Consider the following 18717-nt stretch of genomic DNA (forward strand, 5'->3'; position numbering starts at 1 on the left):
AAGTTGGTTATATACACATTTGTATGATGTACAAAAATAATTCTAGTCGTCGCTTAGATAAAACTATAGTGATGTCAATTTTTTGAATGATAAGAAATGCGAAAAGGGTTAAAATACAAACAAAACTACTAATTTTAAGGAAAGAGGAGGCGAATTGGTGAACAATAACACAAAGCGAGACGCAGTGGTTTTTTCTATTAAAAAAACCGACCAAATCCCTCTTGATATCTAGTTTTTCAGACGTATCACTAATTACAACATTCAATCTTAAAACACATGGCTCGTTTCCTCGAAAACAGTAGAATCAGTGACGTAGTACTCGCGCGATATAATACCTCCTTCCTAAAGAAACGTCCACAGGCATGTACATGTAGGTTATGTAGTTACATGTAGTTCTAATAAATATATCGCCTGCACTTTGGTCTGCCTGTTTATCCTTCTTTATCTTCTAAATGATACTGTTTCTACTCCAATTTCCATGGTTTAAAATCCTATATGCACAACCTGAATTGTAAGCTTCTCCAATTCCATCCAAATTTCAGTAGAACACTATGTTAATTCACTATGTTAGTACGCCTTTAATGGGCTTTCACCTTGAATTGTGATGCGTGTGCCGGAAATCCGAGGACTAGTGTTTTTAAGATAAAACATAAATATAAATAAGGTGTTTTACATTTGGTGTCTGTTTCTCATATTCAGTATAAAGTCGACCCATTATTTTTTCAGTTGGGACTCCTGTTTTCTGAAATACCTATAACACCTTTATTGTAGATTCTTTTAGAATTATTCATCCCTCTTAAGCTTAAGTATTCTCTCTTCGATATGCTTTAAATAGACCCACAGTCAAATTTCTATATACTTTTCTAATCATTCTATACTGAACTATTTTTTTATCTCCATCTCTCTCATTCTTTCCATATTTCTTACTCTTCTCACTCTTGCAAGATACTTCATTTCCGCTGTACTATATATAATATTATTATATAATTATAATAATATATTATATATTTAGTGTTCTTGGAGAATTATAAATCTGTAGTCTTTCCAATTCGGGTATTAATTTCCTTCTCCTTTGCTTTTGATTTATTCCCAAATATTTAACAGAATTTGTTTATTCTTAAATTACTTTTTTTCCACTTTTTTTATTTTAATATTTGTTTCTTCTGGTTCTCCATTTACTTAGTTATGGCTACTACTTAATTATTTATTTACTACTTAATTATTTACTTAATTAATTTACTAATTTATACATCCTTCCTAAAGAAACGTCCACAGGCATGTACATGTAGGTTATTGTTCCGTCTGTATAACTTATAGTTCTAATAAATATATCGCCTGCACTTTGGTCTGCCTGTTTATCCTTCTTTATCTTCTAAATGATACTGTTTCTACCCCAATTTCCATGGTTTAAATTCCTATATGCGGATGAGAAAATGAACTATTACAATCTGCCTTTGATGGTGGCACAACCTGAATTGCAAGCTTCTCCAATTCTATTCAAATTTCGGTAGTACACTATGTTAATTCACTATGTTAGTGCGCCTTTAATGGCCTTACACCTTGAATTGTGATGCGTGTGCCAACAATCCGAGGACTAGGGGTGTTTTTAAGATAAAACATAAATATAAATAAGGTGTTTTACATTTGGTGTCTGTTTCTCATATTCAGTACAAAGTCGACCGATTATTTCTTCAGTTGGGACTTTTCCTGTTTTCTGAAATACCTATAACACCTTTGTTGTAGATTCTTTTAGAATTATTCATCCCTCTTAAGCTGTATTCTCTCTTCGATATGCTTTAAATAGACCCACAGTCAAATTTCTATATACTTTTCTAATCATTCTACATTGAACTATTTTTTTATCTCCATCTCTCTCATTCTTTCCATATTTCTTACTCTTCTCACTCTTGCAAGATACTTCATTTCCGCTGTACTATATATAATATTATTATATAATTATAATAACATATTATATATTTAGTGTTCTTGGAGAATTATAAATCTGTAGCCTTTCCAATTCGGGTATTAATTTCCTTCTCCTTTGCTTTTGATGTTTATTCCCAAATATTTAACAGAATTTGTTTATTCTTAAATTACTTTTTTTCCACTTTTTTTATTTTAATATTTGTTTCTTCTGGTTCTCAATTTATTTAATTATGGCTACTACTTAATTATTTATCTACTACTTAATTGTTTACTTAATTAATTTATTAATTTATGGCTTTCCTATAAGAATTAAAAAAAATCATTTCAAGGAACATTTTTTAAAGTACCTTATTATCGCTAGGATGACTAACTAAGACTATCAATACTTATCTGATATAGAAATTCTCTCATTTTCTATCGTGAGATCAAAAATCAGAATTATAAAGATAAACAAACATAATCCGTAGAATTACTATTGATAATTATCGAGAATCTGTCTGTTTGATTGTTTTGCCTTTTAAATCGATTTTTAGAATAGATAACAAATCGGGAAGATCTATATAAAACCTGGTGACAGGACGAATGTTTGTTAGTTAAGTTATTAGTTTGTTAACTTACACATACAAAATGAAGCTTTTAGCGGCAGGTATATTGTTTATAATTGGAGTTTATCTGGTCCAAGCGAGGAATGTACAAAGTAGTGGTAAGTATGATTTATATAATTATAGAGTTATCCAACTGAAAAACTTTGCAAATGAAAAATATTTCACTTTAAGGCCAGGTTACTTTAAAATGAATCATCAATGGTCAAAAACAAATATATATATATATATATATATATATATATATATATATATATATATATACATATATATATATATATATATATATATATATATATATTATTCTGACAAAAATTAAAGTTTATTCAACAAATTGCTTATTATTCCTAAATTTAACTTAATGTATCACTATGATTAGAATAAATTCTCTTTTTTTTTATTACAATAGCTTTTTATGAATAATACTTTGTGGCCTTGCATCAAGCAATCAAATTATTGATAACTAACTGTTGATGTATTCGAGAGTTTATCGAAAATTAGCCTCATAAAATTAAAGATTGGTTTTACGCTTTAAGATAGTAATTACAAATCAATCATAACTATGGTGCCAATGTTGTATAGAGGATCTAGCAAAAGGTTCAGAATTCATTCACTGTTTATATTTTCACTCTGCAATAAAAGTTTGATCTACATTATTTAATTATTTTCAAACTAACAACATGTAACCATATTTTATATTATTATAATTATGGAAATAAATAAATTATAACCTCAGAAATATATACAATCATAATATAATTATCATTTAAAGTAGATCTTAAAATTATAGTTAAACAAACAGTACAGTAATACAGTACTATTTATATGTATTCAAATATCAATAGAAATAATATATGGAATATAAATACTTTTATTTATTTCTAATTCAAGGCTTTATTGTGAATCGATAAATTGATATTTTTCAAACTATTTCTCATTGACCACTATTTATTCTCATCCTTCATTTGAAAAACGATATATTTTTTGATCTTGCCTCAATCGATTCATTTTCAAGTATGTTCCAAAAAGGTATAAAACTACTCAATCTAGTTATGCAGTCATCTTTGTTTTATAAATAGACGGTAACGTAGAATAATCAAAAGGGACGATGATTGCGATATAAAGGGCTATCATACTGTCATTTACTGATCCATTTTTTATGTCATTCCTTTATAACATGATATTTGATCATTTCTGCAGTCATATGTTGAACTAATGAAAGTCCAATAGCATGTTTTCCAATTAAGTAGAAAAATTTATTGTCGACCATTTTCCAATGCTTACTGAACAGGAATATTATAACAAAAAATCTTCCGGCATCAAGCAGATGTCAGATAACTTTAGAATTAAAATTCGAAATAGTTAATTGCTTAACGTTCTTCAAGGGGTTTTGAGGTCCAGCTAAGCTAAATTAGGCAAATAGGATAAATAATTCTGTGCGAACAGGCGAGAAAGCAAGAGTTATCGGTCTATAGCTCCGAGATTGGCAAGTTATATTTGTTTCTTATTCTCCTTGAGGGAATTCAGAACGAACAACACTACTATTATTTTATTTTTACGGTTTATTTTTTCTTGATTACTGTAGTATATTGTCGCTAGCTTTCACGAAAAAAACTATTTTATCGTGTAACATTGAATATACTTTGGATATAGGTTAAAAATATATATTATTATTCCATATAATCACCCATTAAATATAACACATTGAAATACCACCGAGTCATAAGATATAGTTATTAAAAAAAATTATTTTGTCATTATAGATAATTTAATAAATAAAGTTATGGAGTGTTTTGATACTTTACTTTTACTAAAAATACTTTATCTTCTTATCGAAGATATTGGATATGTTATTCACTGGCATACCCATATTTACATATGTATCTTTAAAATTGGTTTGAAATAAATTGATATTAAAAGAAATATGTACTAGAAAGGAGTAATATATATTAATGTATACAAATTTTTTGAATTATTCGTTAGATACGTCAAATTATCTCCTAAAAATCCGTATAGACTAAAACAAATAGCAATAAAAGTAATATATTTTACTTTAATTTACTTTACATTACCAATTAATCATTATTATAGTATATTTTACATTTCAAAATATTTATATATACATTATATACTGAAGATAATTGATTGTTTGTTGAAAATTAATAATTTACGAAATATCATATGCAAGTCGAATTTTCTTCCATCCCAAGTTAGCATAACAAATTAATAATGATATCAACATACACTTTCGGGTAGCATAAATATAATATTCAACTTTGAAATCCAACATTATTTATTAACCTGCAAGATTTCACTATCTTCGGAAACTATATTATTATTTCAAGTGACTTCATTCAATTGTATGTCAGCAGAATAGTATTCTATAAAAACCTATGAGTTATAAATAAATATATCTAAATATGACTTCTTTTATAGTCATAACTTCTTCAACTGGTAATATAATCACATGATTTTAATAAAACGAAGCGAAGAAAAATATCAGTTATTATGTGACTTATTAATCTAGATAAATATTATAATGAAAATTTAAATTATGTCACAATTAAGTTTCATTTAGGACCTATATTAATTAAATGTGTATGTTGAAAAATGAAAATTAATTATTATCGATAAATAATAGGTTTTGTATGGTTTGAACTGTCAATGCATTAAAAAACAACGCTTGGTTTGAAGAACTTTTATTATTTACTTGTAAAGTGTATTAATTTGTATTAACCTGGAACAGTATAATTAAATTTAATCAATGGTAAAACAAAGCATAGCTACATACAACAAAAGAAAAAGTAACATTTTATTATAAAGAAAACGTCATATTGTAAATAATTGTTTTCAACTTTTTTTTCAAACTTCTTCAACTGCTAATATAATCAGATGATTTTAATGAAACGAAGCGAAAAAAAATATCAGTTATTATGTGACTTATTAATCTAGATAAATTTTATAATAAAAATTTAAATTATGTCAAAATTAAGTTTCATTTAAGACCTATATTAATTAAATGTGTATGTTGAAAAATGAAAATTAATTATTATCGATAAATAATAGCTTTTGTATGGTTTGAACTGTCAATGTATTAAAAAACACAACGCCTGGTTTGAATAACTTTTATTATTTACTTTTAAAGTGTATTAATTTTTATTAACCTGGAACAGTATAATTAAATTTAATCAATGGTAAAACAAAGCATAACTACATATAACAAAAAAAGTAACAATTTATTATAAATGAAACGTCATATTGTAAATAATTGCTTTCAAGGACAAAACTGCAGGAATTGGAGTTCGTATTACTTCAAGAAAACCTTTCTAAGAATTTTTAATTCAGTTTAAATTTGTATATTGTATACTGTATAGGTATACATGTATATGTACTTGCTATGATAACATCATTAAACCTATTAGACTCTACATGTAATTCATAGTATTTCACAATAAGACATAAACATCAATAGCGCTATGTAGCAACTCTCTCCCTAAGAAACGATCAAAAGTATATATTTTGGTCGTACATCCGCTTTTTTGTGTGGCCATTGTCCTAAGAACTTACAAATGTAGTAAAATTATTTGTGAGTATAGCTTCGATGGCTCCTGATACTTTTTTAAATTCCTCTGTCTTTATATAAATTTCGAAGAAAGTTGATTCTGGATCAGTAACTAATCCAAGATGAAATAAACTTATGATTTCTCCTGAAACTTACAGTCTATGAAATGTATGAGCGAAAATAAGGCTCGATTTATTGAATAAACAGAGGAGACAATACATTCTGCCCCTCAAATTGAAGGTCGTATCCGTCTCGTTATTTAATACCTCCTATTTGAAAAGTTTGGACAGCTTATAGTTCTATTAAAATTATTTAGGAGTTCCGACTCTATCTACTGTTATCGCTGGACATCACTAAAGCTGACTAGGCATTCTAAGTTCTAGTTCGATCCCGAAACAACAAGAAAGAAGAAGATATATACGCTTATATAAACATTTAACAGCTCACCTATGGTTCAATATTGACATATAAATGTATTTTTCGAAAACATGTTTCCGCCAATATATGTTATAATTTTTTTTTCAGCTGGTCATACCAAGCTCATCACACCATCTACAGAACATTAGTTTGGAGCTATAGATATCGGCTTTTCTGTCGATGTATATGCATTATCAAGCGGTTTCCATGATATTTTCGCTTTGGATTATCACAAGTATTCACTTTTCATCACCGATCACAAAACGATGCAAAAAAACCTTTCCCATTTTAGTTGAACGACTTTCGATTCCTGGGTTTAATTCATACGGTACAAAATATCCAACCTCTTGAATTATTGCCATGTTGTTTAAGCGACTGGAAATGGTTTCTTGTGGTACTTCCAAAAGTTCTGCATATTCTTTTTGCGTATTATTTATCTGTCCAGAACGCCCTTTGTCTTCGGTGTCAAAAGCACCACTTTTAAATCGTCCACTCCACTCATCATTCCACAAACAAATAACAAACAGTAAAACTTCCCGAAAATGCGATTTATTCGATATATTGCGACATTTTGATCAATCGTTCAAATTCAATTCAACATCAATGCATTGAAATTTTTTTCACACTTCGCTAAATTGATTGACATTTGTTGTAAATCCTTTAAAATTATTCTATAGGCCTGATAATATATCCTAAATGGAATTTTGTTACCCAAAACGTTTGCCTTTGAATATGCTTTTTACGCAGTTTATGTAAAATACAGGTCCATACAAAAATTGTAATATAATCCAAATAAGTCATTATTATTTTAAACAAGCGGGCGTCTAAAATAAACCTCAAAAGCACCATTAATAATGTATATAAAGACTAAAGTACCTTCCTACCTCTACTTTTTTTAGGTAAAACCATATATTGTTACTTTGAAAGCTGGACAGTCTACAGACCTGGAAATGGCAAATTCGACATAGAAGACATTGATCCTACCTTATGTACCCACGTTGCTTTTACATTCCTTGGTATTCAAGAAAATGGTTCCATTTCAATCCTGGATCCATGGGAATCCGATTCGGATGGTCTTAGTGAGTAAAGAATCACACTATCTTGCTGAAAACTAGAAAACTAAAAAAAAATAAAATAGAAACTAACTAGAAATTATTCGACATGCCTTTTGTTTTAGATGGTTTCCAAAGGTTCGTAAATCTGAAAAACCAAAATCCCAATCTGAAGGTCATAGTTTCTATGGGTGGTTGGAATGAAATGTCTGAAAAATATTCCGAAGTGGTAGCGGACGCAACCAAAAGAACAGTGTTGAAGAATGAGGTTCTTGCTTTCATACAGGCACATAAATTCGACGGATTCGATTTTGATTGGGAATATCCAGCCAGGAGAGATAGTGAAAATCCAGAAGACAAGGTACGAAGAATCCTTCTCTCAAAGATCTATTGCATATCGAAATTATTTCTATCGTGCCACAGTATTTACATCAATATTTTTGAATTTTGAGGCCTATAAAATATTATTAAAAGATTTACAATAGATAGTGTTATTGTGTATTAATTCGCATCGGGTACATTTATTAGTAACTTTTTGTTGACGCCTCACTGCCAGGTATCGACAGACAGGATGCGTCATTTCATCAAGTGTAAAAGTGTAAAGAAAAACATTTTTCAGTGCGTCGAAAATGTCTGAATTTGTACACAATAAACTTTACTTTTTTACTTTAATTTTAAGAAAAAGGCTGCTGTGTGAAACTTGCTATGCTTCATTGATTTCAACATGTGAATACTGAATTCGACATTATAAAAGTTTTGATTTTGCCATAAACATTTGAAGAGATTTTAGAGGCATCGCTCGATGATACAATTAATATGGCTTGCTATGGCCTAAAATCGATGCGTTTCACCCAAGGCACAACATTGTTATTCTTCAGCATGACATGTTGCTCATGATGGTCTCATGTTGCAAAACCAATGTAATCAAATCAAAGTATTTGTAGTAATGCATCATGGATATTTGTGACGTCGAAACATTACAATATTGCCGCATCAACTCTGAGTTTTAGTTCAGTTTGGCTTTAATATAGAAGAAAATTCTAATCTAAATACAATAATTGAAGAAAAATTTATATTTATTTTAACATTATAGTACATCTAGTACATATATTATCGAAGGGCTTAAAACTGCAGTTAAGAACACAGGTATAATAGATTGTAGGTTAGATTTGTTTTGTTTACATTGAACTCTTTTCTACACCACCCATGAGGTAGAGTTTCTAGGCACGTTTTTTATGTAGTGGTATACCCCTGAAGGCCTAATCCACCTAATTAACAATTGTATACTTGAGAAACGTATTTTACTTTCATTCGAGAGCATATTTATTTTCTTACGTTCGGTTCTTGTTTCCTTCGATGGTGTGTTTTATTTTATGTTATTTTATTTCTTCTGCTACTATCTGTGTACACCCTTCTTCATAAAGTCAATCACTGAATTCTCTCTAATGCATTTACCATATGTACAAAACAGTTAGTATTCATTCTCTCCTCATATGTTCTAACTTAATGCTCATGTTTGATTTTGAACAATTACAATCATATTTGTGCACACAAATCTTTCATTCCCTAAAATAGCATTTTCTACAGTTATATTCAATTAATTATGTGCATACCTTTTGTTGTTTCCACTCTCATCACTCTGTCTCAGGAATTCCAAGCATTGCACAGCATTATCCCATACCCAGAAAGTTTCCTTCAGTCACTTTCACTCCTCGACTCACTGTCCAAATCAATCACTAAACTGTTAATTTCTAATCTGTCTAAAACATGTTCACGATTCCACCATTTATCAATTAATTCGTCTGTATGACTTATCGAGTTCATCCAAACGGAAGATGTTATGGTTGACAATCCTTCCTTCCATATATCCAAACAGTTTTTGATGAAAGGTCCTTCTCGACTAGCAATATATGTGCAATTAATTATTAATAAATATAATGACCAACAAAGCTTAATCGAGTACTATTGTAACTTTTATTTTGTTCCATCAATTGTTGTTGTCTTGCACACTTTTTTTGTTACTGTCTTGCCACGGTGCCACTATAAACCATTTTGAAATATTCAAGTTTCATCAAGATACACGAATTCAAATAGCTTATCTTCCTTGGTCTTATTTTATGTCTTTACAAATTGAATTCATTTTAATGCATTGTTTGGAAATTCCATTAAACTTCTCCGAGGATTATATTTACACCTTTTAAACCCTATGCCCCGTAATAGTGTATGAAAGGATGTCTTACATCCCTCAAAAAGCTATATGTCCCTAACTCTTTTATGTATACTTTTCAGAGAGACAATTTTCTCTAAAATAATTTTATAAAATTATGTTTATATCGATAAAATACTCTGTGTGCTTACTGCTCTTATACATTTCATATATTTTCTCTAAAATAATTTTATAAAATTATGTTTATATCAATAAAATACTCTGTGTCATTACTGCTCTTATACATTTCATATATTTGATCTCGAATAGAGCCAATATCAAGATGGTCAAGATTCGTCGCCCACTTTGTATGTAGACGGGTTTTCTTGGGTGAATCTAACGCATTATTCTTCATTTTGTAAGTAATGTTATTCACAGTACCCACACTAATATTTAGCGCTACAGCAAAACATTTTCTATAAAATTGTAGGTACTTATATTATTTAATATCATCAATAATCTTCTCTAATGGAATTTACCGGAAAAAGGGGGTCTCCATTATCTCGTTCCCTTTCGAAATAACCTATTAAAGCCGCAATCAATTTGTGACCTTGAATATCTATTGTTTTCAACATTTTCAAACAAAGTGAAATGATATATTACGGAGCGACTTAAAATTTATCATTATAAAGGGCTAAAATAATGTTTGCCGGTTTATAACTTAGTAATTATTACTAATATTTTGAATATAATTAATTTATAATATTTTGAATAATTTTGCGTACATCTGACAACCGAACGGCGACCAGCTGGCAGACGTATGCAAAATTCTTGAAAGCAGTAGTTATAAGAGATTTTAACTCTTACCTATAAATATTATAAAATGGCTGAATAATTAACTTTGGTTTTTAGATATACTATAATGTTAAAATTAATTATATTTTATAACATTTTTGTTCAATTATTTTATTAAATTAGAATTTTCTGTACGTCAAAGCCAAACTCAACTAAAACTCAGACTCATATATATATATATATATATATATATATATATGTCTTTCTAAAAAAAAAACTGAAAAATGGATCCTCGTCAATTAAATCAAATTTTCGTTCAATGTATAATTAAAGTTCCTTCTTCGACCTCTTTCAATTCTTCCTTCTTTCACATAATAAAAAAGGCGAATAAGGAAATAATGTCTATATAAATGTAACTACAATATAACATGATCTGGTATTGTATGATAACATTTATTAAACTCATTTACTTGTTGTTTTAGCAAAACTTTGTTTTGATGCTTAGAGAGCTTAAGGCTGCCTTTGAACCCCACGGTTATATATTGTCTGCCGCTGTTAATGGCGCCAAACGTAATATCGATATATCTTATGATGTACCATCTTTATCGGAGTAAGTACAACTTAAATAAATAATAGTAACAACAGCTGAACAACAATACTCTTTATTCAGAATCCTGGATCATATCAACGTTATGTCATATGATTTCCATGGAGAATTCGATGACTATGTTGGCCACCATACTCTCCTGTATTCTTCTGCTATTGATGCAGAGTATAACAATAGCGACTGGAATATTGTAAGTGTTATTAATGAGGAGTTCCCGAAAAGTCTTGATCAATATCAATTTACTAGAATGATGGTATCAACTACTGGTTAGAATTGGGAGCAGATCCATCAAAGATTAACTTGGGTATTGCGACATATGCCAGGACTTTCACCTTAGAAGATGCTTCTAACACAGCCTTGTATGCGCCAATTAAAGGTGGTGGTACTCCTGGCCCATACACGAGAATGGATGGCGTTCTAGGATATAATGAGGTAAATATAAATATATAATATTAAACTATACTAACAATTGGTCTAAGTGAAATTATTACTATAATATATAACATGTCAATTGAAAAGTCTCCGGCCTACCATAGTAAAACACATTTTTTTGGCAAAATTAGTTTTTTTTATTCAACATAATTCCCTTGAAGAACAATACACTGATTATAGTACCCACCAAAATTTTACAATTTTTGTAGTAGGATTTGTCGTTTGCTTCACAATACGCCTCCCAGTTTCATCCCAGTGAGTATTCTTTTGAGATCTGAGAACAGGAGATAGTCGATGGGGGCCAGATCTAGAGAATACGGTGGATGAGGAAGCAATTCGAAGCCCGATTCATGGATTTTTGCCATCGTTTTCACTGACTTGTGACATTGTCTTTATGAATCAGCACTGTCTTTTTCTTCAAATGCGGCCGTTTTTCGGTGATTTTGTCCTTCAAACGGTCCAATAACGCTACGTAATAGTTGCTGTTAGTGGTCCTTCCCTTTTCAAGGTAGTCAATGAAAATTATTCCATGCTCATCCCAAAATATAGACGCCATAACCTTGCCAGCCGACTGTTGCGTTTTCCCACCCTTTGGAGCGGGTTCATCGTGTGCAGTACAGTCGGATAACTCTCGATTGGACTTCGGAGTGAAATGATGAAGCCATGTTTCATCCATTGTCACATATTGACAAAAACCTCGAGTTAATTATGCTTGATCATCTTCAAACACTGCTCCGAATCATCAACTCGTCTTTGTTTTTGGTCAAAAGTGACCTCGCGCGGCATCGACTTTGCACAGATCTTTCTCATACCCAAATATTCGTGAATAATATAATGTACACGTTTAGTTGATATCTTTAGAGTGTCTGCTATTTTATTCAATTTCAGTTTACGGTCATTCAAAATCATTTTGTGAAGTTTTTTAATGTTTCCGTTGGTAACAACCTCTTTTGGGCATCCACTGCGTTCACCGTCTTCCGTGCTTATTTCACCACGTCTAAACTTAGCACACCAATCCAATTGCTTCAACTGTATTTTTTCCCTTCAAAAAACAATATTTTATCTACACTCGAAATTCCTTTATATCCATTTTTTCACAATAACAAAAGTTGCTTCACTCAAAATGCTATAATTCACAAACTAATGATCCGACAGCTGTCAAATTTATACGTGCATCTTTTAAGGTTTAGGGCTAACTAGAACACATATGAATTTTCTAGAATTAAATGCCATCTATGTGCTCGACCGGGGACTTTTCAATTGACCTGTTATGGTTGCTATATAACACTTCATGACTTTTGACTTTTTGAATTCATGAGTTTTTTAATGACCTGGTAAGTGGTTTCCATTTATCAATATGAAGGTCACTTTTTCTGCGATACATGTTCTTTAACAGCACTCCCTAATATTATCTTCTGAAACCACTAAATTACACGCAGATTGATCTTCTTAGTACAGCACTATATCTCTATGCCATATACACATTTGGCAATGTGGTATATTGACAAGACAGAATGTATTTCAAATAGCCAATATATTCTTCTAATTTTAGTTTTCGTTCTTCGTCTTTACATCCACCAAATATTTTTTGTGTGTTAGATTTGTTGCTTTCTCTCTTATTGTATGTATAATAAATGTACAAGCCTCATTCAAAATAATTCTCAATTACTTGGCCAAATTGTTAATTTTCTTTATCGACGTTTACAAGTTACCGCGTCCTCGTAACCTTTATCTAGAGCTAGTATTGAACTGTCACAAGCAAAAGTAGCTATTGTACTACGTTGCAACCCTTGATGACCATCATTGGTGTGCAAAGGACCAGTCCCAACACTCACACTCGCTTTTATTTCTTTCAATTCCGAATATGCATCATTATCCTTATCCTTGAAGATACTCTAATATTTTTATAGTTCTGCAAGCTCTCTCGGTAACATCTCACTTGACTTAAAATTACGCCTTTCACTTTCCATTCTTTAAAAAAAATCCCGCAGCGCATCTGGAAAGACGACATAACAGATTCAACCTTTCAATTATATTCGTAATTGTTTGAATATGGTCTATAGCTAAATATGTTCTGCTAGTATAACAAATTGCTACTTCATCCAAAGTTTCTTAAATTCACGAAAAACTTATATTTTGACTGTGACATATCTAAATTTTATATCGCAAGTAAACTCTTGCCACATTGATACTATAAACTTTATATGAAGGTAGAAATTCAGAGTGCATTAAATACATTGACAGCAATGAATGTTGTTTCTTGCTGAAGTGTATAACTAAAATCTCTGGCGTTCATTCTGAAATCGAAACATTTCTGAAGATGCAGAATGAAATTTCCTTGAAATGTTGCTCATTCAGTGATTCAAAAACTCTAATCAATTATGTTTATTAATTTCATGTTATTAATAATTTTCTGAAAATATTTTTCATTGTTATTTTTAAGTATATTTATTTTTTACATTATTTCTAATTTAATAGAATAAGTACCGTATCAACATTTCACTGAAGTTACCATCCATTACAATTAATTCTATTGTAGTTTCACAACTATTTCTGGTTTTATTCTATTGTCTTCTGTGAAATTACAGAAAAGTCTTTCTTCTTCTTTATAGATAAGTTCCAAATATAAGCCAATATATTTCAAGTTACAATACTTAATATTACCATCACTGTTATGTTATCTTGATTAAATTCATTTACATTGATGTATTAATAATTGTGTCAGTATTTGAAAGAAAAAAAGACCTTAATGATCATAGGTAACAAATACAGCCAATTCAAATTTGAGGGAAATTAGAAACACCTGATATTGAAAAACTGTATAATCTATGTATCACCCATGACGATTTCGGTCAGTTTTCTATATCTAATATATCTAAAATATAGAGACCAATATACTCACGTTTTTACGTATGAAGTATATGCACCGTAATTTATCAGCAACGTTCAATGGCTTCAGCAGTAATTTCCTAGGTCTTGCTGAGAGAAAAACTTTCCTCAAATAGTGCTTTATTGACTAGTAATTTGTCATGTTTCATGCTTGAAAAAATATTCTTATATTATATAATATATTAAGAACTATTTTTATTAGTAAAATGAGACTGATAACAAAGGATTTCACATGAACATGATTTCAGAAGTACCGATCTACTGTAGTAATTCAATTATTTTCTATGACAGAAATATCAATTATATGTGTTTTTGATATACTCTATAAAATTGTTACTTTTTTCAAGGATACTATTTACATTTTTAATTTTTTTTCAGATTTGTGAGCTGTACCCTAATGTGGCTGATATCTACGACGCAGATCAAAAAGTATACCATAAAATAGTCGGGGACCAATGGATAGGGTATGAGAATGTAGCTTCGATTACTACGAAAGTCAATTACGCCCTCTCCAAGAATCTCGGTGGTTTTATGGTCTGGAGTTTCGACACTGACGATTTTCTTGGTATCTGTGGCGGAGGACGATATCCCCTTATCAATGCGATTAAAACTACATTAGCTGCAAAAAATTAAGTATAGATTATTGAAGTGTAGAATAATTGGTGTATTATATAAATTAATTGTTTTTTACATATTTTAAAATATAAATAAATTTGATTAGTAATTTTTTGCGTTCTTATTTACATAAGTTAATATTTGCAGTAAATTTAGAATTAAACAAACTAATTCACTGTTTCTTATAAATTTTTAATTATTGGCTTACTGATATATTAATACTCGATTATTTGTAAAAACTCTAATAACCAACTTGAGGATTACCTTAAAACGCATTAAACATTTCTCAACTAGTTACGGAAACAAATTTTACACTATTTACAATAAATAGTCACAAATACCCATATCCACCCAAGCATTAAATCTCACTATGGTAATGACAGCAATAATAGCGATTTAGTTGTATACCTGCATCACAAATATGCCTGACAATTATAACAATTTTTAAGCTACAAATTAATACAACAGACGCTCGATAATGTGAACTAATTCAAACTAAGTGAAGCTTACATTATCGAAATTTTCACATCAGCAAACGTTACTTAAGTTTAGATAAACAAGATTTAAATAATAAACATTTTATTAAAAGAAACGATTAATCTATATTTCAATATTAATAATTATTTTTTAATTAGAAGAAAAAAATATTTTGTAATTTTTGTCTGTCTTAATTGGAAAATGTGCGAATTTTATATTTATATTAACTTTTACTATGATAACTATTACGTTATCGGGCGTCTTCTATATTAATGAAGAATTAATTCTAAAGTTATTATATTTCCATATAGTAATATATATATATATATATATATATATATATATATATATATATATCCATGAATAGCTAGATAGCTTAATGATGATGTAAGAGTTTGATCTGTTTATACTAGATAGCACTAGAAAGTTAACATTGTTGTGACTGCAATGACCCTTTAGACCTTCACAGATACATCGACTTTAATATCAAAGGTTGGCAAAGCTTGAGGATTGGTACCATGCATTTTCGGGCTATATAAGACCACCACGACGACGTCTCTCTCTTCTCTCTACCCCTTTTAACAGTACCACCTCTATAGCGCTTCCATAAATAAGCAACCATTCCTACAATATATTAGTTATGTGAATGGTTAGATTTTGTTTAAGCGCAAAAACGAAACAAATATGTTCCACTGCAAGGTGTGTAGGTTCCAATAAGATGCATAGTTCTCCAAAGGATCCTACTCGAAACCAGAAATGGCTTTTAAATGTCAACAGTGACACATTTAAGGGAATAACTTGTCAGGTGTTATGCGAGCAGAGGACAGTTTGTGCATTGCATTTGATATTAGAGGATTATAGACTCAGATGTAGTTACATAATATTCAGATACATAACATGTTATTCACTTAGATATATTCTACTGTTATACTATACTACTATAAGTTATACTAAGGCTAATTATACTATACTATATTACGGTTTCAACTTTTGTTATTGTGGCAATGTAGATTCTTTCATATCGGCTAAATACGTAACAGTGAAAATAACAGTATCTGTATGTGGAAATTGTAGCATGAACATAAATAGTAACTTGTATTTCTCAATATATTTTGTAGTTATTACATTGAAGTGTTAGTAGTTTTGGAAATGAAAATTATTGAATTAAATTTAAGACTTGACACAATGTATAATTAGGTAATAATATTTTTAATTTAACGCTAAAATTATTCTGATTTTTGGCACAGAGGGTGATTCTAGAGCACATAATTTATAACCTATATATTATAACTTTTCATATGGGAAGTTGCATTTTATGTCTGACTATTCTATGGATTAATATCGGCAAAAATACAATACCATAAGAGTTAAAATGCAAGCCAGGTGACAAACAATGGGAACAGAGTTTATGGTTCTCATACTGCAATATTCAACCAAACGTAATTTTATTTTCTCTGGATTCTGTTCTGGAAATTTGGATGACTAAGGCTAATTATCGATAATATAACAGATCAATTGAAAAGTCCCCGGCCTACCATAGTAAATCAATTTTTTTTGGCAAAATTAGTTTTTTTTATTCAATATAATTCCCTTCAAGAATGATACACTGATTATAGCGATCCTCCAACTTTTCGATACCGTTCTTGTAGTACGGTTTGTCCTTTGCTTCAAAATAGGCTTCAGTTTAGGCGATCACCTCTTCATTCGACGAAAATTTCTTCCCAGCGAGCATTCTTTTTTTATCTGAGAACAGGAAATGGTCGCTGGGGGGCAAATCTGGAGAATATGGTGGATGAGGAAGCAATTCGAAGCCCAATTCATGGATTTTTGCCATTGTATTCACTGACTTGTGACACGGTGCATTGTCTTGGTGAAGCATCATTTTCTTTTTCTCCAAATGCGGACGTATTTTGGCGATTTCGTCCTTCAAACGGTCCAATAATGCTACGTAATAGTCACTGTTGATGGTCCTTCCTTTTTCAAAGTAGTCAATGAAAATTATCCCATGCGCATCCCAAAATACAGACGCCATAAACTTTCCAGCTCACTCTTACATTTTCCCACGGTTTGGAGCGGGTTCATCGTGTGCAGTCCACTCGGATGACAGTCGATTAAACTTTGGAGTAAAATTATGCAGCCATGTTTTTTTCCATTGTCACATATCGACGCAAAAACTCGGGTTTTTTACGCTTGATCATCTCCAAACACTGCTCCGAATTATCATCTCGTCGTTGTTTTTGATCAAAAGTGAGCTCGCGTGGCACCCACTTTGCACAGAACTTTCTCATATCCAAATATTCGTTAATGATATGATGTACACGTTCAGTTTATACCTTTAGAGTGTCTGCTATTTCATTTAATTTCAATTTACGGTCATTTAAAATCATTTTGTGGATTTTTTAAATGTTTTCGTCGGTAACAACCTCTTTTGGACGCAAACCGTCTTCAGTACTCATTTCACCACGTCTAAACTTAGCATACCAATCCTAAATGGTTGATTTTCCTGGAGCAGTGTCCGAAAACTCGGCATCAAGCCAAGTTTTTGCTTCAACTGTATTTTTTCCATTTAAAAAACAATATTTTATCTACACTCGAAATTCCTTTATATCCATTTTTTTCACAATAACAAAAGTTGCTTCACTCAAAATGCTATAATTCACAAACTAATGATCCGACAGCTGTCAAATTTATACACATCTTTTGAGGGGTAGGGCTAACTAAAAAACATATGGATTTCATTTTAGTGACGACATCTATGTGTCAAACCGAGGACTTTTCAATTGACCTGTTACATAAAACCATCAAAATGGAGGTGTCCAGCCATTATATAAGTAAAAACCGTTTGAAACCATTTGGAAAAAGCTGGATACAACAAGAAGCTGAATGTATGAGTGCCACATGAGTTTAGCCAAGAAACCACAAGTATCGGCTTTCCATCCGCAAATCTCTGCTGAGTCGCAATCAATAGAACGGCCCATGAAGCAGATAGTGACTGGCGATGAAAAGTGGATCACTTACGACAACATCAAGCTATCTAAATGCGATAAGCTGGCGCAAACGATGGCCAAGCTGGAGATGATGTTCAGGAAGGTTTTACAATTCGTTTGGTTGGATTGGCAAGTAATTATATGTTATGACCTACTATTCTATAGCTAAACTATTAATTGGAATTGGAACCTGTAGCGACCCACCAGAAA

The 18717-nt window shown here is 30.7% G+C and overlaps 1 protein-coding gene across 1 annotated transcript; it reads left to right on the forward strand.

The window, feature by feature from the left end:
* The first annotated feature begins 2474 nt into the window (after positions 1–2474).
* Positions 2475–15154, forward strand: LOC143195810 (chitinase-3-like protein 1). Its single transcript, XM_076403276.1, has 7 exons — positions 2475–2629; positions 7407–7586; positions 7685–7920; positions 10983–11110; positions 11171–11297; positions 11354–11539; positions 14807–15154. Exons 1-7 carry the CDS (start codon positions 2554–2556, stop codon positions 15059–15061), a joined length of 1188 nt encoding a protein of 395 aa, XP_076259391.1. The 5' UTR covers positions 2475–2553; the 3' UTR covers positions 15062–15154.
* Positions 15155–18717: the final 3563 nt, after the last annotated feature.

This window comes from Rhynchophorus ferrugineus, unplaced genomic scaffold, assembly GCF_030347505.1.
Source record: "Rhynchophorus ferrugineus isolate W39M unplaced genomic scaffold, kcgeb_rfMv2 rfM4, whole genome shotgun sequence".
NCBI classification, from domain to species: domain Eukaryota; kingdom Metazoa; phylum Arthropoda; class Insecta; order Coleoptera; family Curculionidae; genus Rhynchophorus; species Rhynchophorus ferrugineus.

Excerpts from the sequence above, each read along its gene's own strand:
- LOC143195810 (XM_076403276.1), top strand. The coding sequence starts at position 2,554 with ATGAAGCTTTTAGCGGCAGGTATATTGTTTATAATTGGAGTTTATCTG. Across the intron at positions 7,587-7,684 it reads ATCCGATTCGGATGGTCTTA|ATGGTTTCCAAAGGTTCGTA; the intron begins GTGAGTAAAGAA and ends CTTTTGTTTTAG. Across the intron at positions 11,540-14,806 it reads GCGTTCTAGGATATAATGAG|ATTTGTGAGCTGTACCCTAA; the intron begins GTAAATATAAAT and ends ATTTTTTTTCAG.